At 28.5% G+C, this 24,342-nt stretch overlaps 1 protein-coding gene across 12 annotated transcripts in view; it reads left to right on the forward strand.

Annotated features, from left to right (window-relative positions):
• Nucleotides 1-24,342, forward strand: part of scrib (scribble planar cell polarity protein) — a 712,308-nt gene that overhangs the window by 387,817 nt on the left and 300,149 nt on the right. For all 12 annotated transcript variants that reach the window (XM_075292328.1, XM_075292330.1, XM_075292336.1 and 9 more), the window contains one exon: nt 8,455-8,565. In XM_075292328.1, coding sequence (XP_075148443.1) covers nt 8,455-8,565 — 111 coding nt within the window. The remainder of the gene's footprint in view (nt 1-8,454; nt 8,566-24,342) is intronic.

The following is a 24,342-nucleotide window of genomic DNA, read 5'->3' on the forward strand; positions in this document are numbered from 1 at the left end:
ATTTCTATAGAAAATTCTGTCAAAATGTTATTTCTATAGAAAATTTTGTCAAAATTCTATAGAAAATGTTGTCAAAATTTTATTTCTATAGAAAATTTTGTTAAAATTGTATTTATATAGAAAATTCTGTCAAAACTTTATTTCTATAGAAAATTTTGTCGAAATTTTATTTCTGTTGTTTTTGACTTTAGCTTAAAACCATGCATTGACTAAACTGCAAGTTTTTGTTCTTATAATAAAAATATATGGGGTCTTCACTTATCGGACCACCCAAGTACCCTAATCGCGATTGTATAAATACCGAAAAAAATATATTCAATGTATAGAAAAAAATTATATTTCAATGTATAGAAAAAATATTTCACTTCTCATAAAATTCGGTACACCCTATTACATTCATTCTCATACATTTACAATGAGATTGTAGAATGTCCTTTTTGTTTATGGTGAGCATTTGGTGGTTGTTTCACCTGCCGAATGGTGGGATATGCATGCACTGTTGCTCCATGTGTGTGTGTGTGTGCGTTTATGAGGAAGTATGGGTGTGAACGTTTATTTTATTACATTGTTTATTATCTTTAAATGTTTATTCATATGTAAATATATACTGTTACATGTGTCTTTCGCTTGTATGCTTGCTCTGTGCCAGCGTATATGTTGATATTTTTTATTTTATTTTTTATACACAATTCTGTTGGCTACTGTTGCTTGTATTGTTATACACAGTTTTTTTTTTTGTTTTTTTTTTTTTTTTGATTTTGTTTTTTGCTACTGTCAATATTTTTATTACTTTAAATTTTTATCATTCATTTACGTTGTGCGGCACAGGAGTATTAATATTTTTATTTATTTTTTTTTTGTTCATTCGCTGGTTAGGGTTTTGCCTGCCAATGAGGGGGATTTATCCCGGAGTTCAGAAAAATTAAAAAAAGTCTCAATTTAAATCCTCTGAAATTTCGCAGAGTTGCAAATGCAAATTTTAAATTATGTTTGATGATTTACTGAAATTGTAGTTATTAAAGCAGCAATTATAATATATTGTGATTATTAATTAATATGAGTTAAAAAAAATTGTTTTGGGCCAAGAATGTAATATTTATATTTAAAACGAACATACACAAAAAAAAATTTCGTGAAAATTTTTCCAATTTAAATCTTAATTGATTTTTAAAAAATATTCAATTAAAAATTTCAATTGGTTCAACAAATTTTTTAATTGAAACAAAAATCCATCACAAGAGTTAATAGTAATTTAATTTAGTTTTTTAAATGGATCAATTAATTTGACTTTCAATTATTTTTTTAATTGATACTATCATTTTTGGGATTGATGACATTTCAATTAAAAATTAATTGGATCAATTAATTTCGTGATGGAAGACAACAAATATTTTTTTTTTGTGTGTAACCGGAGGAGATGACACTAGTATTATACAAAAAAAAAAAAAAAAAAAAAAAAAACAATAAACTGTTTTATACAAAAAATATTTTTTGGCTTCAAAAAATATTTTTTGTCTTCAACCACGAAATTAATTGATCCAATTAATTTTTAATTAATATGTCTTCAATCACAAAAATGATAGTAGCAATCACCAAAATCAACTAAATAATTAATTAAAAAATTAATTGATACAATTAATTTTTATGATTGATTTTTGTTTCAATTAAAAAATTTGTTGAACAAATTAAATTTTTAATTAAATATTTTTTTTTTATTCCAATTAAAATTTTAATTGGAAAATTTTTGTTGCTATTTTTTTCTGTGTAGCATTGTGCGAAAATTTAACTAAATTATACTCCACATTTTGAGATTTCCACAGATCGTTGTTAAAACCAGGAAAATGTAATGCCCTGGTGTACTTTTTAACTAGAAATAATACAAGAAAAAATGATCTAAAAGTGAAGAAAAAAAAATCATTGGTGCCAAAATTATAACCATTTTAACCATACTGTAGTTCATTCTTACTATTTTTGGGAATCGTACGAAAATTAACTTTTGTCTTAGTTCATATTGAACGTATGTGTACTGTCATTGAACTTTATACCCACGTTCAGTTCATAAAATATCTGAGACATATTAAAAAATAAAAGAAAATTTCCTTAAGCTATGGAATTTCGAAAAAAAAAAAAAATAATAAAAATTAACTACAAATAAATATTTTTTTCCAATAAAAATAAGTTAAATTTAGCGTACAGATTTTTTTTTTCGGGACAATATTTTTAGGAGGTCATTCTGAATGAAGTTGAACTAATATTTGAGAATTACATATACTTGCATAGAACAAAGGCTTATGATTCAGCTACACTGAAACAAATCTTGCCCGGTTCCAAAGATTTTGTCTTGACACTTTGACACTAATGATTTTGGTATTGATTTTGAATCAATCAAGCGGATAATTGAAGTAAGGATAGCAAGCATTAGGACAACATTCTCTTTTAAATTTGAGTTTTCCGTACTTAATACTAGGGAAAAAAAATAGTCATGTGCTATCAAAGTCATTTAAAAACGTGTTAAGAACACCTTAAATTTCCTAATTCAGACTCGATTTCAAGTAGAAATTATTGTATGTTTTAAGGAAAAAAAAAACTCCTTAAAACAAAAGTCATTTTTGAATGCTTCTTTGCTTCCTAATCAACCTAAAAAATTTTGAGGACGATTTCATAAATTTTGAAAAATTTTTCAGAATTATTAAAATGTACCTTAGTCTAACAATTTTTTTAGTCGTATCACTTAACTACACAGAAAAAAAATGTCACGAAAAATTTTCCAATTAAAATCTTAATTGAGTTTTAAAAAATATTCAATTAAAATTTAATTGATTCAACAAATATTTTAATTGAAACAAAAATCAATCACACAATTTAATAGTATCAATTAATTTTTTTAATTGGATCAATTCATTTTTTAATTGGCTGTCAATTATTTTTTAATTGATAACATTTCAATTAAAAAATTTAATTGGATCAATTAATTTCGTGATTGCATCAGAAAAAAATTTTTTGTGTGTATAAGAACAACACGACTTAATGGAATAATAATGGAATGGAATATATGATCAGATTTTGGGCAAGGAAAAAAATATACAGTGCCCCACATACAAGAAAAAAAAATCACGAAAATTTATTCCCATTAAAATTATAATTGAGTTTTAAAAAATATTCAATTAACATTTTTATTGATTCAACAAATTTTTTAATTGAAACCAAAATGAATAATAAAAATTAATAGTATCAATTAATTTTTTAATTGATACTATCATTTCTGTGATTGAAGACATTTCAATTAAAAAATTAATTGGGTCAATTAATTTCGTGATTGAATCAAAAAAAAATTTGTTTTGTGGCACAGCACCCTGTACCACATAGTGGTCAGGGTTTATGCAAACACAATGTGCCTACCAGAAATATTGATTTTAAGCTCTATAAAATATATACCGATGGACTCAGAACAACCTCCTGAGTTGGTTTAGCCCTTGGTGTCCGATCGTCTGACAATGTATTTGTTGTTCGCAATTGTTAGGCCACTATTATTGCGATGAAATTTGGTACAGTGTTGATGGAAGAATGGAGGAATATAGTTAGAAATAAAGCAAAAAATTAGTCAATTTATTGTCTAGACTGCTGGATGATACCCAGCAAAAAATTTTGGAAGTTCTTCCAAAGGCACAACTTTAAAAGCACTTCCACAAGATGCACTCCCAATGATGTTCTTTATTTTAACTACCCAGGATGTTCTTTTAATTCAATTTTTAATAACTTGTTTTTTTTTTCATACTTTTAATGGATAATTTTAACTTTTTATACCCTCCATCATAGGATGGGGGTATATTAACTTTGTCATTCCGTTTGTAACACATCGAAATATTGCTCTAAGACCCAATAAAGTATATATATTCTGGGTCGTGGTGAAATTCTGAGTCGATCTAAGCATGTCCGTCCGTCCGTCCGTCCGTCTGTTGAAATCACGCTAACTTCCGAACGAAACAAACTATCGACTTGAAACTTGGCACAAGTAGTTGCTATCGATGTAGGTCGGATGGTATTGAAAATGGGCCATATCGGTCCACTTTTACGTATAGGCCCCATATAAAGGGACCCTCAGATTTGGCTTGTGGAGCCTCTAACAGAAGCATATTTCATCCGATCCGGCTGAAATTTGGTATCTGGTGTTGGTATATGGTCTCTAACAACCATGCAAAAATTGGTCCACATCGGTCCATAATTATATATAGCCCCCATATAAACCGATCCCCAGATTTGGCTTGCGGAGCCTAAAAGAGAAGCAAATTTCATCCGATCCGGTTGAAATTTGGCACATGGTGTTGGTATATAGTCTCTAACAACCATGCAAAAATTGGTTCATATCGGTCCATAATTATATATAGCCCCCATATAAACCGATCCCCAGATATGGCTTGCGGAGCCTCAAAGAGAAGAGCATTTCATCTGATCCGGCTGAAATTTGGTACATGGTGTTGGTATATGGTCTCTAACAACCGTGCAAAAATTGGTCCACATCGGTCCATAATTATATATAGCGCCCATATAAACCGATCCCCAGATTTGGATTGCGGAGCCTCAAAGAGAAGCAAATTTCTTCCGATCCGCCTGAAATTTGGTACGTGATATTGGCATATGGTCTCTAACAACCATGCAAAAATTGGTCCACATCGGTTTATAATTATATATAGCCCCCGTATAAACCGATCCCCAGATTTGGCTTGCGAAGTCTCCAAGAAAATCAAATTTCATCCAATCCGGTTGTAATTTGGAACATGGTGTTAGTATATGATCTTTAACAACCGTGCCAGAATTGGTCCATATCGGTCCATAATTATGTATAGCCCCCATATAAAACGTTCTCCAGATTTGACCTCCAGAGCCCCTTGGAGGAGCAAAATTCATCCGATCTGGTTCAAATTAGGAACGTGGTGTTAGTATATGGTCGCTAACAACCATACCAAAATTGGTCCAATCACACAAAGATTGGTCCATATCGGTTCATAATCATGGTTGCCACTAGAGCCAAAAATAATCTACCAAAATTTTATTTCTATATAAAATTTTGTCAAAATTTTATTTCTATGGAAAATTTTGTCAAAATTTTATTTCTAGAGAAAATTTTGTAAAAGTTTTATTCGGCTCATAATAGAATTTTCATCATTGTCAAAATTTTATTTCTATAGAAAATTTTGTCAAAATTTTATTTCTATAGAAAATTTTGTTCAAATTTTATTCGGTTCATAATCATGGTTGCCACTCGAGCCAAAAAATAATCTACCAAGACTTTATTTCTATAGAAAATTTTGTCAAAAGTTTATTTCTATAGAAAATTTTGTTAAAATTTTATTTCTGTAGAAATGTTTGTCAAAATTTTCTTTCTATAGAAAATTTTGTCAAAATTTTTATTTCTATAGAAAATTTTGTGAAAATTTTATTTCTATCGAAAATTTTGTTAAAATTTTATTTCTGTAGAAAATTTTGTCAAATTTTTATGTCTACTTTGGCAAACTGAATTATATACGTATTGGATCTATCTTTTTTGATTATATATATACCACGTATGGACTTACATACAATTTAGAAGATGGTGTTAGGAGGTTTTAAGATACCTTGCCATCGGCAAGCGTTACCGCAACTTAAGTAATTCGATTCTGGATGGCAGTGTTTAGAAGAAGTTTCTACGCAATCCATGATGGAGGGTACATAAGCTTCGGCCTGGCCGAACTTACGGCCGTATATACTTGTTTTGTTTCAAATAGGTTAAAAACAGAGTAAGAATTCATAAAATTGTACAAATCATTTAAATTTTGTCGACAAAAATGTAAAATCCAATCTGAAAAAAATTTGAATTTTTGAAATTTTTCTAACAAGCGTTAGAATCCATTAAAAATTATTTATTTGACAAAATATCACAGAATTTTTTAATTTACATCCAAAACATTGCATTCGGATCACACCTAAAGAAGTGATGCAGATTCAGTGCAACGGCTGTTGAATTGGAGAACTTCCGTCCTATGACAAGCCCATGTTAAATTCATCGCTTCTGCGTCAATTTTGCACCACTTCCGGATCCAAAAAGAACATTTTCATAAATTTTTTGGCGACGCTTTTTTTGCTGGATATGGGCTTGTCATAGCACGGATGCCCACCATTTCAACATTCGTTGCACTGACTATGCATCACTTTTTGAGGTATGATCCGAATTCAGTGTTTTGAATGTAAATTTAAAAAATTCTATGATATTTTATAAAAACATGATATTTTATAAAAATTCTATGTTTTTTATGAAATAAATAATTTCTAAAAATTTCTATGATTTTTAATGCATTATATTTAAAGCTGTCTGAATCGATTGACCTAAAATATTTTCAAAAATTTTCCAGTCTGGTTTTAGCATTTTTTTCGACATAATTTAAAAAATATATATTATTTTTCTAATCCTTACTCCGTTTTTAACCTATTTAAAACATGAAATGTTAAAATTACCATTAAAAATTATGAAAAAAGCGAGTCATAAATAATTAAATTAGAAGAACTTCCTGAGTAGTTAAGATGAAGAACATCTTTGGGAGGACATATTTGAAAGTGCTTTTAAAGTTGTGCCCTTAGAAGTACATCCAAATTTTTTGGCTGGGTAATAAATTCATTGCTTCTGCGCCAATTATGCACCACTTCCGGATCCAAAAATATCATTTCCACTAGTTTTTTTTGGCTACGCTGTTTTTGCTGGGTAATTATCGAACTATATAAGCCAAGTTTCCCAAGATAATTAGAATGCCAAATTTCAACGGATGATCAGATGATATTGGTTCCTTCATATAAATTAAGAGAACTTTCTGTGTAGATAAAATAAATATCATCTTTGGGAGGACATTTTTAGAAGTGCTTTTAGAATAACTTCCACAGTTTTTGCTGGGTAAATACGAACCGATATGGTCCATTTTTGCATGATTGTTACAACGCATATACTAACAACACGTAGTGAATTCCAAACGGATCGAAGTGGTTCCGGAGGTCAAATCAGGGGATCGGTTTATATTGGGGCTATATATAATTATAGACCGATATAGACCAATTTTTGCATGGTTGTTAGAGGACATATAATAACATCACGTACCAAAATTCAACCGGATCAGATGGAAAGTGCTCGGTTTATATAGGGACTATACCTAAAGGCGGTCCGATATGGCCCATATGCAACACCATCTGATGGAATTAAAAAAAAAAGTGTGTACTTAAATTTAATTTAAGGGAATTTCATAAAAGTGGAGTACTCTTAAAAATCTCTTCTCTCTTCTCTTCTCTTTTTTTATTTAATGTAATATATTTGAACTCATTGTAATGTTGAAAACAAAAATATCTTCCGTTGACTGACACGTACTGGCAAAACTTGAAATTTATTTAATTTAAATTATAAAATTAATTTAAGGAAATTATTTATTTCTTTTTAATTTCATATAATATATTTGAATTTATTTATAATCTTGTTTTTGTGTACGTGAACTTTGTACAAAGAAACGAAATTCGAATTTTGTTCTGGGTCTAAACCCCTAAAAAAGAGATTTTCTTAAAAAAAATCCTTTTTTGAAAAATATGATATGTTTTAATATATTTTTTTATTATATAGGTTAAAATTTGTTTATGTGATTGACAAACGAAGCTGTAGAAGAAGGCTTTTTTCTTTGGTTGCTAAAGGTGAAGGGTGATATTGGTTTAGATTGTTTTTTTTTTTTTTAATTTTATCTTTTTCCCTTTTTGCTAGCTTATATTGGCTCAGCATTGTTAAGTGGTTCTTCGTAAATCATATTTCGAGCAGATTGTTGTTTTGGAAACATCATCTTTTCCATTTCATTTCATCAAATCATCATTTAGAATTAGTATTTGTAATTGCGTGTGTGTGTGTGTGTGTATGTAGATGTGGTTTTGTTTTCTCTGTAATTAATTATTCATTGTCTTTGTGTCTTGTATGTAAAATGCTTTTAAAATATTAAAACAAACAAAAAAAAAAAAAACAAGTAGGAATATCATGTAAATACATAGAAATTGGTATCTTTTGTTCTTTGGTTTGGTTCGTTATATCCTTCTCATATATATATATATATGTGTATAAGGGTGAGTCGAAATAAATAAATACAAAAAATATATTGTGGATTTCAATCCCCAATTATATATTTTCTAAGGGCTTACAAATTTATGTAATTTTTAATTTATTTTTAAATAAAATATATTTAATTATGTTCTTTTGTTATGTTTTTTTTTCGACCCATCCTAATATACAAACATACATATACATCCCCATATATTTTATTTAACATTTGATGATATGCCATAAAAAGAATGAAATTTAATTCAATTTTTTTCTCTCTCTCTCTCTTTCTCCCTCCCCCTCTCTTACTACTACTACCATTGTTCCATACAATTGTGTGTGTGTGTATGTTTGGAATTTAACAGGAAGTGGTTTTACCTAAAAATCAAGGATCTTTGGGTTTCAGCATAATTGGCGGCACGGACCATTCATGCGTTCCTTTCGGAGCTCGTGAGCCGGGAATTTTTATATCCCATGTAAGTATGATATTTGTTTGTTTTGTTCACTTTGTTTTTTGTTTTCACTTAAATGACTCTTATTTATTATTTATTATAATAATTGCTTTGGAAAATTGAATGTATGTTTAGTTAATGCTTATACATTTTTGGGATGGCGAGGTTGGGGGTATATCGTGTCAAAACTAATATTTGAAATGTAGGCGATGGCGATGGAGATGTTTTGTTAATAAAACATTTATAATTGGTGTGAAATTCGATTGAGGCGAAACTCACATGGATTAGAAACCTGCTTTTGTAATTTTAAGAATGAACCACAATAAAAAATTTATTTCCATAAAAAAATTTTTCAAAATTTTATAGTTTTTTAGAAAATTTTATCAAAATTTGATTTCTATAGAAAATTTTGTCAAAATTTGATTTCCATAGAAAATTTTGTCAAAATGTTATTTCTATAGAAAATTTTGTCAAAATTTTGTTTCTGTAGAAAATCTTGTCAAAATTTTATTTCTATAGAAAATTTTGTCAAAATTTTATTTCTATACAACATTTTGTCAAAATTTTATTTCTATAGCAAATTTTGTCAAAATTTTATTTCTATAGAAATTTTGTCAAAATTTTATTTCTATAGAAAATTTTGGCAAAATTGGATATCTATGGAAATTTTTGTCAAAATTTAATTTCTATAAATTTTATTTCTATTGAAAATTTTGTCAAAATTTTATTTCTATAGAAAATTTTGTCAATATATTATTTCTATAGAAAATTTGGTCAAAATCTATTTCTATAGAAACTTTTGTCAAAATTTTTTTTATATAGAAAATGTTGTCAACATTTTATTTCTGTAGAAAATTTTGTCAAAATTTTATTTCTATAGAAAATTTTGCAAACATTTTATTTCTATAGAAAATTGTGCAAAAATTTCATTTCTATAGAAAATTTTGCAAAAATTTTATTTCTATAGAAAATTTTGTCAAAATTTTATTTATATGGGAAATTTTGTCAAAATTTTATTTCTATAGAAAATTATGTCAAAATTTTATTTCTATAGAAAGTTTTGTCAAAAATTTATTTCTATAGAAAATGTTGTCAAAATTTTATTTCTATAGAAAATGTTGTCAAAAATTTATTTCTATAGAAAATGTTGTCAAAATTTTATTTCCATAGAAAATGTTGTAAAAATTTTATTTTCATAGAAAATGTTGTACAAATTTTATTTCTATAGAAAATTTTGTCAAAATTTTATTTCTATAGAAAGTTTGGTCGAAATTTTATTTCTATAGAAAATTTTGGCAAAATTGGATATCTATGGTAATTTTTGTCAAAATTTAATTTCTATAAATTTTATTTCTATTGAAAATTTTGTCAAAATTTTATTTCTATGGAAAATTTTGTCAAAATTTTATTTCTATAGAAAATTTTGTCAAAGTTTTTTTCTGTAGAAAATTTTGTCAACATTTTATTTTTATAGAAAATTTTTTCAAAATATTATTTCTATAGAAAATTTTGTCAAAATGTATTTTCCATAGAAAGTTTTGTCAAAATTTTATTTCTATAGAAAATTTTGTCAAAATTATATTTCTATAGACAATTTTGTCAAAATTTTATTTATATAGAAAATTTTTTCAAAATTTTATTTCTATAGAAAATTTTGTCAAAATTTTATTTCTATATAAAATTTTGTCAAAATGTTATTTCCATAGAAAGTTTTGTCAAAATTTTATTTCTATAGAAAATTTTGTCAAAATTGTATTTCTATAGAAAATTTTTTCAAAATTTTATTTCTATAGAAAATTTTGTCAAAATTTTATTTCTGTAGAAAATTTTTGTCAAAATTTTATTTCTATAGAAAATTTGGTCAAAATTTTATTTCTATAAAAATTTTTGTCAAAATTTTATTTGTATAGAATATTTTGTCAAAATTTTATTTGTATAGAAAATTTTGTCATCATTTTGATATCTATGGAATTTTTTGTCAAAATATTATTTATTATAATAATTGCTTTGGAAAATTGTATGTATGTTTAGTTAATGCTTATACATTTTTGGGATGGCGAGGGTGGGGGTATATCGTGTCAAAACTAATATTTGAAATGTAGGCGATGGAGATGTTTTGTTAATAAAACATTTATAATTGGTGTGAAGTTCGATTGAGGCGAAACTCACATGGATTAGAAACCTGCTTTTGTAATTTTAAGAATGAACCACAATAAAAAATTTATTTCCATAAAAAAATTTTTCAAAATTTTATTTTTTTTAGAAAATTTTATCAAAATTTGATTTCTATAGAAAATTTTGTCAAAATTTGATTTCCATAGAAAATTTTGTCAAAATGTTATTTCTATAAAAAATTTTGTAAAAATTTTATTTCTGTAGAAAATTTTGTCAAAATTTTATTTCTATAGAAAATTTTGTCAAAATTTTATTTCTATACAACATTTTGTCAAAATTTTATTTCTATAGCAAATTTTGTCAAAATTTTATTTCTATAGAAATTTTGTCAAAATTTTATTTCTATAAAAACTATTGTCAAAATTTTATTTCTATAAAAACTATTGTCATTCATTCATTTTTCATTTTTCAAATTCTTCTTTATTAATTTGATTTTTAAATACAATTCATTTAATGAGATTTTATCACAGTAGATATTACAACAAATGAGACACTGGCTGGCAATTGTTGTAATATCTACTAATAAAAACTATTGTAAAAATTTTATTACTATAGAAAATTTTGTTTATATAGGAAATTTTGTCAAAATTTTATCTCTATAGAAATTTTTGTCAAAATTTTATTTCTATAGAAAATTATGTCAAAATTTTATTTCTATAGAAAGTTTTGTCAAAAATTTATTTCTATAGAAAATGTTGTCAAAATTTTATTTCAATAGAAAGTTTTGTCAAAAATTTATTTCTATAGAAAATGTTGTCAAAATTTTATTTCTATAGAAAATTTTGGCAAAATTGGATATCTACGGAAATTTTTGTCAAAATTTAATTTCTATAAATTTTATTTCTATTGAAAATTTTGTCAAAATTTTATTTCTATAGAAAATTTTGTCAATATATTATTTCTATAGAAAATTTGGTCAAAATCTTATTTCTATAGAAAATTTTGTCAAAATTTTATTTATATAGAAAATATTGTCAACATTTTATTTCTGTAGAAAATTTTGTCAAAATTTTATTTCTATAGAAAATTTTATTTATATAGGAAATTTTGTCAAAATTTTATCTCTGTAGAAATTTTTGTCAAAATTTTATTTCTATAGAAAATTATGTCAAAATTTTATTTCTATAGAAAGTTTTGTCAAAAATTTATTTCTATAGAAAATGTTGTCAAAATTTTATTTCTATAGAAAGTTTTGTCAAAAATTTATTTCTATAGAAAATGTTGTAAAAATTTTATTTCCATAGAAAATGTTGTACAAATATTATTTCTATAGAAAATTTTGTCAAAATTTTATTTCTATAGAAAATTTTGTCAACATTTTATTTCTATAGAAAATTTGGTCGAAATTTTATTTCTATAAAAATTTTGTCAAAATTTTATTTGTATAGAAAATTTGGTCAAAATGTTATTTCTATAGAAAATTTTGGCAAAATTGGATATCTATGGAAATTTTTGTCAAAATTTAATTTCTATAAATTTTATTTCTTTTGAAAATTTTGTCAAAATTTTATTTCTATAGAAAATTTTGTCAATATATTATTTCTATAGAAAATTTGGTCAAAATCTCATTTCTATAGATAATTTTGTCAACATTTCATTTCTATAGAAAATTTTGTCAAAATTTTATTTCTATAGAAAATTTGTCAATATTTTTTTTGCGGGCATCATCCGTATTTCTCAGTTTCATATTCAATTATATTACAACATACATATTTTTCACTGTAGTTTCTAGTTCAACACAGATTCCTGTTGATGTATTCATTAAAATTCAAATTAACTTGAGAGTAATTAAATATTGTTTTTATCAAACAAATTTCCTCAAAATGCAAGTGAGGGATATAAGAGGCGGCTACAACTGTTGCTTGGTTACAAATCATGATTAGCATTAGCAATGTTCGGTTTGTCCTTACATTTTGTCATCGTTCTGTTTTTGTTTTTGTTGTTGTTTTTTTGAGTTCCATACCCGCAAAGGAAAAGTTTTAATTGCTTTCGCAAAACCTGCCCACAGCTTTACAACGGTGATTATTATCATCAGAGTGCAAATATTCACACCTTCATGCATCTGTGCTACTAGGGAGCTAATTATTAATCCAGGACACCAAAAAAACTTATATCTAACAGGATAACAAAATAACACACACAAACTGAAAAATCTCTTGGCAACAAATCGTGTCGATAGATACTTGCCATTTCGTTTATCTCATTTTCACTTTAATCAAAAGTGAGAAACTTTCTAATGAGGATTTCCGATGAAAAGTAAGGCTTGTGCATTAAAACAAGAAATCTATAAAATCTTGGGGTTGGTGTACATGAGGTCAAAGCTTAGTAGCCAAGCAAGGACTCTCTCATTGCCAAATAATCTTGGAGGTATGTCAACTGAAAAAATCTTATTTTCATGTTTTGATTAAAGTTTTGTGTTTATAAAATAAATGTTTCTTCCAGAGAAATTATTTATTATTTTATTTTAGACGTTTATTGATTATTTTATGATCACTCCTAATAGCGAAAATTTATTTGGGCATATAAATATACCTTGAATTATAAATGTGTCGATGTTTTAAATATTTGTAGCTTGCATAAACAAAGGAAAATTGCTACTTCAAAATCCACAATGGATTTTGAGAGTATGGCCAAAGTATGACGAGAATTAAAATTTTTAGAGATGTTGACTTCAGTTTTGTGGAGAATTTAGTTAAAATTTTATTTTTATAAAAAATGTGTAAAAATTTCATTTCGATAGAAAATGTTCTCTCCTATAGAAAATTTTGTCAAAATTTTATTTGTATAGAAAATTTTATCAAAATTTTATTTCTATAGGAAATTTTGTAAAAATTTTTCTATATTTATTTTTATAAAAAAATGTGTAAAAATTTTATTTCGATAGAAAATTTTCTCTCCTATAGAAAATTTTGTCAAAATTTTATTTGTATAGAAAATTTTGTCAAAATTTTATTTCTATATTAATTTTTGTCAAAATTTGATTTGTATATTAATTTTTGTCAAAATTTGATTTGTATAGAAAATTTTTTCAAAATTTTATTTCTATAGAAAATTTTGTCAAATTTTTTATTTATTTATTTATTCAGTTTATGGAATACATTCCTTATAGACTAGAAATTCTAAAAATAAATTAATTTTTCTATGGGAAATTTTATTCCTACACACAAAAAATTTTTTTCTGATTCAATCACGAAATTAGTTGATCCAATTAATTTTTAATTGAAATGTCTTCAATCACAGAAATGATAGTATCAATTAAAATTTAATTGAAGGTCAATTAAAAAGTTAATTGATCTAATTAAAAAATTAATTGATACTATTATTTTTGTAATTGATTTTTGTTTCAATAAAAAAATTTGTTGAATCAATTAAATTTTTAATTGAATATTTTTTAAAACTCAATTAAAATTTTAACTGGAAAAATTTTCGTGAAATTTTTTTGTGTGTATAGAAGATTTTACCAAAATTTTATTAATAAATATTCTAATCAACATTTTATTTCTGCAGAAAATTTTGTCAAATTGTAATTTCTGTATAAAATTTTAATGTCTACATGCACAAAAAAACGAACATAAGTTTGGCCGGGCCGAATCTTATATACCCACCACCATGAATCAAGTAATATAACCCAGCAAAAAAAAAATTGGTAGTACTTCCAAAGGCACAACTTTAAAAGCACTTCCAAAAATGTCCTTCCAAAGATGTTCTTTATTTTAACAATTCAAGAAGTTATTTTAATTTATTTTTTTTTTATAACTCTTTTTTTTCATATTTTTAAAGGGTAAATTTAACTTTTTTTGTTTCAATTAGATTAAGAACAGAGTAACGATTAATAAAATGGTAAAATTTATTTAAATTTTGTCAAAAAAAAAATCTGAAGTCATTCTGGAAAAATTGTGATTTTTTTTAATATTTCACAGAAAAAATTTTCACGAAAAATTTTCCAATTAAAATTTTAATTGAGTTTGAAAAGATATTCAATTAAAAATTTAATTGAATCAACAAATTTTTTAATTGAAACAAAAATCAATCACAACAATTAATAGTATCAATTAATTTTTTAATTGGATCAATTAATTTTTTAATTGGCATTCAATTAATTTTTTAATTGATACTATCATTTCCGTGATTGAAGACATTTCAATCAAAAAATTAATTGGATCAATTAATTTCGTGATTGAATAAGAAAAAAAATTTTTTGTGTGTTGAGGTGAAGCGTTTCAGACATGCATTAGAATGGACACAAAATCATAAAAAATTAAAATTTTGTTTATTTATCAAAATATCACAAAATTTTTTAATTCACATCCAAAACGCTGATTTCGGATCACACCTAAAGAAGTGATGCATATTCAGTGCAACGGCTGTTGAAATGGTGGACATCCGTCCTATGACAAGCCCATTTTACATTCATCGCTCCTGCGCTAAGTTTGCACCACATAAGACACATTTTGAAATTGCATATTAAAAATTTAAATTAATAATAATGTTACGAACATTTTTGGAAGATATGTAAAATTATATTACTTCCGTTACTAAGAGTTGTAGTTTTAAGAAATCGGTCATCTATGTTTCTGTTAAATAAAGTTTCTTTACATCGGCTCGTGCGTTGTTGCAACCATAACCATGGTTATTGCGATAATTGTCTGTTGGTTACAGCGGATAGTGTGTTGGCGTACAAACTGTATGGTAAGGTAAAATTTTTAAGAATAATAAAATCGAATAATTTATTCTAGATTGTTTTAGGAATTTGTCTTTATGAAATTATTTTTACATCCTATAAAAGAATCACCATTTATCACACAGAGAATGTAGTTTTCTTCCATACAAATTTCCTTGCAGCGAAAAGGAAATGGGAAACGATATTCGTTTCGTTTGGGAGGAAAGAATTATTTTTTTTGTATATCTTTGAAATTATTTTTGGACAATATTAAATTACAAATCATGTATAATACGAGTATACAATTTTTTTTTTAAATATTGGCTTTGATATTAGCTTCAAACCGAAAGGTATCAATGCCCACAAACAAAAGGTGGAATTTATCAAATTTTCTTGATCTCACCTGAGATTATTGTTTGTTTGAAATTTTTACCCATATTTCATATTCATTTGTTTTTAGTTTCTCCCTGACGTGTGTCCTTATGTCACACGTTTTTCTTTTTCAGTTTTTTTTCTGCTTTCAACTTTGATGAACTTGTGTCTGGAAAACATAATTTAACAAGTCATTTAAGTTTGCCTTTTGGCACAAGGTGTAACACACATTTCATTCAAGACAAAAACTAATGAAACTTTGTAGGATTTTTTCTGTTGCGGCCTCTGTTGTTCATTGTACACGAGTTTGTTTGAATCACACCAGCGTGTGCGTTTTTTTTTTTTGTTTTCTTAAGATTTATCAGCACCTACGCGTATTGTGAGATTTTCTTGCATTTTTATTGAGAGACGAAACAGAAAGAAAGAAACAAAAAACAAAAAAAAAACGTTGAATATAATTTATGTTAGAAAAAAAGTTCTTAGGAAAATCACATGAAAAAAGAAAAACAAATCGTACAAACCCAAGTTATTACCCTTGAACTTTTCGTAATCTCGATGATTTCAGAGCTGTCCTAGGCGAGGAGCAAATGAAACGAACATACAATCAGTGTTACCGCTGACAATATCTAGTAAGTGGCACAAAAAGTGTCACAAGCCATACAAGGTGGCACACTCATTTTAATAAAAGTGGCTCTAAAACCCAGCAAAAACTAAGTAAGGAAAGTCTAAAGTCGGGCGAGGCCGACTATATTATACCTTACACCACCTTGTAGATCTACATTTTCGATACCAAATCACTCACATCCGTCAAATGTGTTGGGGGCTCTATATAAAGGTTTGTCCCAAATACATACATTTAAATATCACTCGATCTGGACAGAATTTGATAGACTTCTACAAAATCTACAGACTCAAAATTTAAGTCGGCTAATGCAATGGGGTGGAACACTATGTTAGTAAAAAATATGGGAAACCCCGGGAGCCACCGTGGTGCAATGGTTAGCATGCCCGCCTTGCATACACAAGGTCGTGGGTTCGATTCCTGCTACGGCCGAACACCAAAAAGTTTTTCAGCGGTGGATTATCCCACCTCAGTAATGCTGGTGACATTTCTGAGGGTTTCAAAGCTTCTCTAAGTGGTTTCACTGGAATGTGGAACGCCGTTCGGACTCGGCTATAAAAAGGAGGTCCCTTGTCATTGAGCTTAACATGGAATCGGGCAGCACTCAGTGATAAGAGAGAAGTTCACCACTGTGGTATCACAATGGACTGAATAGTCTAAGTGAGCCTGATACATGGGGCTGCCACATAACCTAACCTAACATGGGAAACATTTAAATCTGAAGCAATTTTAAGGAATCTTCGTAAATGTTTATTTATGATTTATCGCTCGACAATATGTATTAGAAATTTAGGAAAATTAGAGTCATTTTTGCAAACTTTTCGCAGAGGCGATTTTACAAGGAAAATGTTGGTATTTTTACCATTTTTGTCGAAATCACAAAAACACATATGGGAGCAATATCTAAATATGAACCGATGTAAACCAAATTTGGCACTCATAGCTACTATTTTGAGAAAATTTTGTATATGGAAAAAAATGTTGAGAAAATTTTCTACACAAATAAAATTTTGACAAAATTTTCTATAGAAATAAAATTTTGACAAAATTTTCTATAGTAATAGAATTTTGAAAAAATTTCCTGTAGAAATAAACATTTGACAAAATTTTCTAAAGAAATAAAATTTTTGGGAAAATTGTCCATAGAAATAGAATTTGACAAAATTTTCTATATAAAAATGAAATTTAGACAAATTTTTTTAAAGAAATAAAATTTTGGCAAAACTGTCTATAGAAATAGAATTTTGACAAAATTTTCTATATAAAAATGAAATTTTGACAAAATTTTCTATACAAATAAAATTTTGACAAAATTTTCAATAGAAATAAAATTTTGACAAAATTTTTTATAGTTATAGAATTTTGAAAAAATTTCCTGTAGAAATAAACATTTGACAAAATTTTCTAACTAAATAAAATTTTTGGGAAAATTGTCCATAGAAATAGAATTTGACAAAATTTTCTATATAAAAATGCAATTTTGACAAAATTTTCTATAAAAATAGAATTTTGACAAAATTGCCTAAAAAATAAAATTTTGACAAAATTTTCTATAGAAATAAAATTTTGACAAAATTTTTATAGAAACAAAATTTTAATAAAATTTTCTATAGAAATAAAATTTTGACAAAATTTTCTATAGAAATAAAATTTTGACAAAATTTTCTATAGAAATAAAATTATGACAAAATTTTCTATAGAATCAAAATTTTGACAAAATTTTCTATAGAAATAAAATTTTGACAAAATTTTCTATAGAAATAAAATTTTGACAAACTTTTCTATAGAAATAGAATTTTGACAAATTTTTCTATGAAAATAAACATTCGACAAAATTTTCTAAAGAAATAAAATTTTGGCAAAGTTGTCTATAGAAATAATATTGTGACAAAATTTTCTATAGAAATAACCATTCGACAAAATTTTCTAAAGAAATAACATTTTGGCAAAATTGTCTATAGAAATAGAATTTTGACAAAATTTTCTATAGAAATAAAGTTTTGACAAAATTTTCTATAGAAATAATATTTTGACAAAATTTGCTATATGAATAGAATTTTGACAAAATTGCCTAAAGAAATAAAATTTTGGCAACATTTTCTATAAAAATAGATATTTGACAAAATTGCCTAAAGAAATAAAATTTTAAAAATTTTCTATAGATATAAAATTTTGACAAAATGTTCTATAGAATTAAAATTTTGACAAAATTGCATAAAGAAATAAAATTTTGGCAACATTTTCTATAAAAATAGAATTTTGACAAAATTGCATAAAGAAATAAAATTTTGGCAACATTTTCTATAAAAATAGAATTTTGACAAAATTGTCTATACATATAGAATTTTGACAACATTTTCTATAGATATAAAATTTTGACAAAATTTTCTACAGAAATAAAATCTTGACAAAATTTTCTATAGAAATAAAATTTTGACAAAATTTTCTATAAACATAAAATTTTGACAAAATTTTCTATAGAAATGTAATTTTGACAAAATTTTCTATATAAATAAAATTTTGACAAAATTTTCTATAGAAATAAAATTTTGACAAAATTTTCTATAGAAATAAAATTTTGACACAATTTTCTATAGAAATAAAATTTTGACAAAATACATAAATATAATTTTGACGATTTTTTCAATTTTGACAAAATTGTGTATAGAAATAATTTGTTTTTTTTAATGATTTCTTGAAAAAATCCCTACAAAAAAAACCCAAGTTTATGGAAATTCCTCACCAAATCCCAAAGTCCCCAACTCAAATGTGGGGGGAAAATCCCCAATACTGGCAACACTGAGAAAATTGTTCATGCATACTTTTAGGCGGTAAAAAGTCACAAATATAATATTCGTCTCGTAGGTTAGGTTAGGTTAAGCTCACTTAGACTATTCAGTCCATTGTGATACCACATTGGTGAACTTCGCTCTTATCACTGAGTGATGCCCGATTCCATGTTAAGCTCAAGGGACCTCCTTTTTATAGCCGAGTCCGAACGGTGTTCCACATTGCAGTGAAACCGCTTAGAGAAGCTGTGAAACCCTCAGAAATGTCACCAGCATTACTGAGGTGGGATAATACATCGCTGAAAAACCTTTTGGTGTTCGGTCGAAGCAGGAATCGAAACCACGTCCTTGTGTATACAAGGCAGGCATGCTAACCACGGTGGCTCCCGACTCGTAAACTCGATTATTTGTTAAGATACCTATCATATCTGTAATCTTAAGAGTATTGCTACTGTCGACAGAAAAAATCAGCGTCATCTTGAGTGTGGCTGATATTTAATGCAAAATAGTACAGCGCTATATCTTTTTTATACCCACCACCAGAATGGTGATGGGGGTATAATAAGTTTGTCATTCCGTTTGTAACACATCGAAATGTCGATTTCCGACTATTGATCTGGGAGAAATTCCAAGACGTTATAGCGATGTCCGTCTGTCTGTCTGTTGTAATCATGCAACAGTCTTCAATAATGAAGCAATCTTGCTGAAATTTGGCACCGTAAAATGAAATTTAAGACCGTAAAAAATATGTTTGAAAAATATTTGTTTTGGCCGACAAATCCATAATATGCCTCACGAAAGTGGCGCGGTATGTACCACTTATAAATGTTTTCCGTCATAGTCTCTATAACTGGAGGACATTAAAGAAACCTCTACTTTGCGCACCATTTATTTTATCTATCTTAAAAACAACAAAATAAATTTAAAATCTAAATTTCCCCCCTAATGCACAATTAGGAATAAGGTTACCCAACTCCGTGTACCATTTTAAGCTAAACTAAGCTTCACGAATGCTAACCCAGTGACTGGCAGTAGCGACAAGCAAAACTAATGAGTTTTTAGAAAATAAAATTTATGTCCTTTAATAAAGCCGTTAGACCGTGTCACATTGAGCCTTAAAAGCGTTTATAATGCCACGACAAGAAAGAAAAAGAAAAAACTCATACTCTGGAGGGGGACATATGACTGGTATTTTTGGATTTACAAAGAAACAATTACATTGTAATTCTACAAGTGTAAATAAATATAGAACAGTGGTATAAAATTATCAAAAACAAGTATATACAGCAGTAAGTTCGGCCGGGCCGAATCTCAAATACCCGTCACCATTAATCAAATATTAGGGTTTCCTTTGAAATTTCAGGGGGGTTTAATGACAGATATTCTCCCAAGCAGAGCAGATTAACTAGTACACTTCCCCAAGATAAATTTCAAGATTTTACCTATGAAGATTTCATAGATTTCATATTCAGATTCTGGATTTAGAAGAACCATTTTTGTTTGAGTTTTAGAGGAATCATAAACATCTCTTGTAAGTGTGCAAGAAAATTATAAAATAACGTCGTGATTTGAAATCTTAAATCTGTAGATTTTCACCAGAGAAATAAAACCTGGAAATTTTACATAGAGTTTCAAGCAAATTTCATGATCAGTGCGCCTTCTATACCCTCAAGAAGTGAAATTGGTCTATATGGAGGCATTACCAAACCGATAAAAACCAATCCGATACACGTTATTGTGAGCCTAAAATACCAGAATATTTACAATTTCCGGCAGATCGGATAAACACAACGGTTTCTTGAAACCCAAGGAGTTAAATCGGGAGATCGTTCTTATGGGGCCTATACTAAAATATGGACCAATACTCCCCGTTTTCGGTACACCTCTTTATGGCCCGAAAATACCTCTAGATTTCCAATTTCAGGCAAATAGGATAAAAACTTCGTATTCTAGGAGCCCACGAAGTAAAATCGGGATATCGGTCTTTATGGGGGCTATACCAAAATATGGACCGATACTCATCATTTTCGGCACACCTCTTTATGGTCCTAAAATACCTCTAGATTTCCAATTTCAGACAAATTGGATAAAAACTACGGTTTCTATAAGCCCAAGACCCCAAATCGGGAGGTCGTTTTATATGGGGACCACACCAAAACATGGACCGATACTCACAATTTTTAGCACACGTATTTGTGGTCCTACAATACCTCTAGATTTCCAATTTCAGACAAATTGGATAAAAACTACGGTTTCTATAAGCCCAAGATCCCAAATCGGGAGGTCGTTTTATATGGGGACCATACCAAAACATGGGCCGATAGTCACAATTTTTAGCACACGTATTTGTGGTCCTACAATACCTCTAGATTTCCAATTTCAGGTAAATTGAATAAAAACTGCGATTTCTATAAGCCCAAGAAGTAAAATCGGGAGATCGGTCTAAATGGGGGCTATACCAAAATATGGGCCGATACTCACAATTTTTGGCACACCTCTTTATGGTCCTAAAATACATCAAGATTTCCAATTTCAGGCAAAACTACGGTTTATATAAGCCCAAGACCCCAAATCGCGAGGTCGGTTTATATAGGGACCATACCAAAACATGGACCGATACTCACCATTTTAGGCACACCTCTTTATGGTCCGAAAATACCTCTAGATTTCCAATTTCAGGCAAATTGGATGAAAACTGCGGTTTCTATAAGCCCAAGACCCCAAATCGAGAGGTCGGTTTATATATGGGGACTATATCAAAACCTGGACCGATATAGCCCATCTCCGAACTTGACCAGCCTGCAGACAAAAGACGAGTTTGTGCAAAATTTTAGCACGATTGCTCCATTAATGAAGACTGTAGCGTGATTACAACAGACAGACGGACATGGTTATATCGTCTTAGAATTTCTCCCTGATCAAGAATATATATACTTTATATAGTCGGAAATCGATATTTCGATGTGTTACAAACGGAATGGCAAACTTATACCCCCGTCACCATTCTATGGTGGTGGGTATAATAATAGATAAATAAAATGAAAGCCTCAATTGTATACCCTGCGCCACACTGTGGAACAGGGTATTATAAGTTAGTGCATATGTTTGCAACACCCAGAATGAGACGAGATAGACGCAGGGTGTCTATGGCGAAAATGCTCAGGGTGCGCTCCTGAGTCGATATAGCCATGTCCGTCTGTCTGTGAACACATTTTTGTAATCAAAGTCTAGGTCGCAGTTTTAGTTCAATCGACTTCAAATTTGGCACAAGTATATGTTTTGGCTCAGAATAGAACCCCATTGATTTTGGAAGAAATCGGTTCAGATTTAGATATAGCTCCCAGAAGCCAGAGCTTTACCCTAATTTGCTTAAAATTTTGCACAAGAAGAACAACTAGAACAATTAGTACTATAGTCAAGTGCAAAATTTTATTGAATTCGGTTCAGATTTAGATATAGCTCCCATATATATCTTTCGCTCGATATGGACTTATACGGTCCCAGAAGCCAGAGTTTTACCCCAATTTGGTTGAAATTTTGCACTAGGAGTACAATTAGTAGTGTAGTCAAGTGTGCCACATTTTATTGATTTTGGAAGAAATCGGTTCAGATTTAGATATAGCTCCCATATATATAGTTCGCCCGATTTACACTCATATGACCACACAGGCCAATTTTTTGCTCCGATTTAGTTGAAATTTTGCACAGGGAGTAGAATTAGCATTGTAGCTATGCGTGCCAAATTTGGTTGAAATCGGTTCAGATTTAGATATAGCTCCAATATATAGCTTTCGGCCGATTTACACTCATATGACCACAGAGGCCAATTTTTTGCTCCGATTTAGTTGAAATTTTGCACTAGGAGTACAATTAGTGGTGTAGTCAAGTGTGCCAAATTTGGTTGAAATCGGTTCAGATTTAGATATAGCTTCCATATATAGCTTTCGCCCGATTTACATTCATATGACCACAGAGGCCAATCTTTTACTCCGATTTAATTGAAATTTTGCACAGGGAGTAGAATTAGAATGCGTGCCAAATTTGGTTGAAATCGGTTGAGATTTAGATATAGCTCCCATATATAGCTTTCGACCGATTTACACTCAATTGCCCGCAGAGGCCAATTTTTTGCTCCGATTTAGTTGAAATTTTGCACAGGGAGTATAATTAGCATTGTAGCTATACGTGCCTAATTTGGTTGAAATCGGTTCAGATTTAGATATAGCTCCCATATATAGCTTTCGCCCGATTTACACTCAATTGCCCACAGAGGCCAATTTTTTGCTCCGATTTAGTTGAAATTTGGCATAGGGAGTAGAATTAGCATTGTAGTTATGCGTGCCAAATTTGGTTGAAATCGGTTCAGATTTAGATATAGCTCCCATATATAGCTTTCGCCCGATTTACACTCATATGACCACACAGGCCAATTTTTTGCTCCGATTTAGTTGAAATTTTGCACAGGGAGTAGAATTAGCATTGTAGCTATACGTGCCTAATTTGGTTGAAATCGGTTCAGATTTAGATATATCTCCCATATATAGCTTACGCCCTATTTACACTCATATGACCACAGAGGCCAATTTTTTGCTCCGATTTAGTTGAAATTTTGCACATAGAGTAGAATTAGTGGTGTAGTCAAGTGTGCCAAGTTTGGTTGAAATCGGTTCAGATTTAGATATAGCTCCCATATATAGCTTTCGCCCGATTTACACTCATATGACCACAGAGGCCAATTTTTTGCTCCGATTTAGTTGAAATTTGGCATAGGGAGTAGAATTAGCATTGTAACTATGCGTGACAAATCTGATTGAAATCGGTTCAGATTCGGATATACCTCCCATATATAGCTTTCGCCCGATTTACACTCATATGACCACAGAGGCCAATTTTTAACCCAGATTTAGTTGAAATTTTGCACATGGAGTAGAATTAGTGGTGTAGTCAAGTGTGCCAAATTTGGTTGAAATCGGTTCAGATTTAGATATAGCTCCCATATATATGTTTTTCTGATTTCGACAAAAATGGTCAAAATACCAACAATTTCCTTGTAAAATCGCCACTGCTTAGTCGAAAAGTTGTAAAAATGACTCTAATTTTCCTAAACTTCTAATACATATATATCGAGCGATAAATCATAAATAAACTTTTGCGAAGTTTCCTTAAAATTGCTTCATATTTAA

Source organism: Haematobia irritans, chromosome 1, assembly GCF_050003625.1.
Source record: "Haematobia irritans isolate KBUSLIRL chromosome 1, ASM5000362v1, whole genome shotgun sequence".
Lineage (NCBI taxonomy): Eukaryota > Metazoa > Arthropoda > Insecta > Diptera > Muscidae > Haematobia > Haematobia irritans.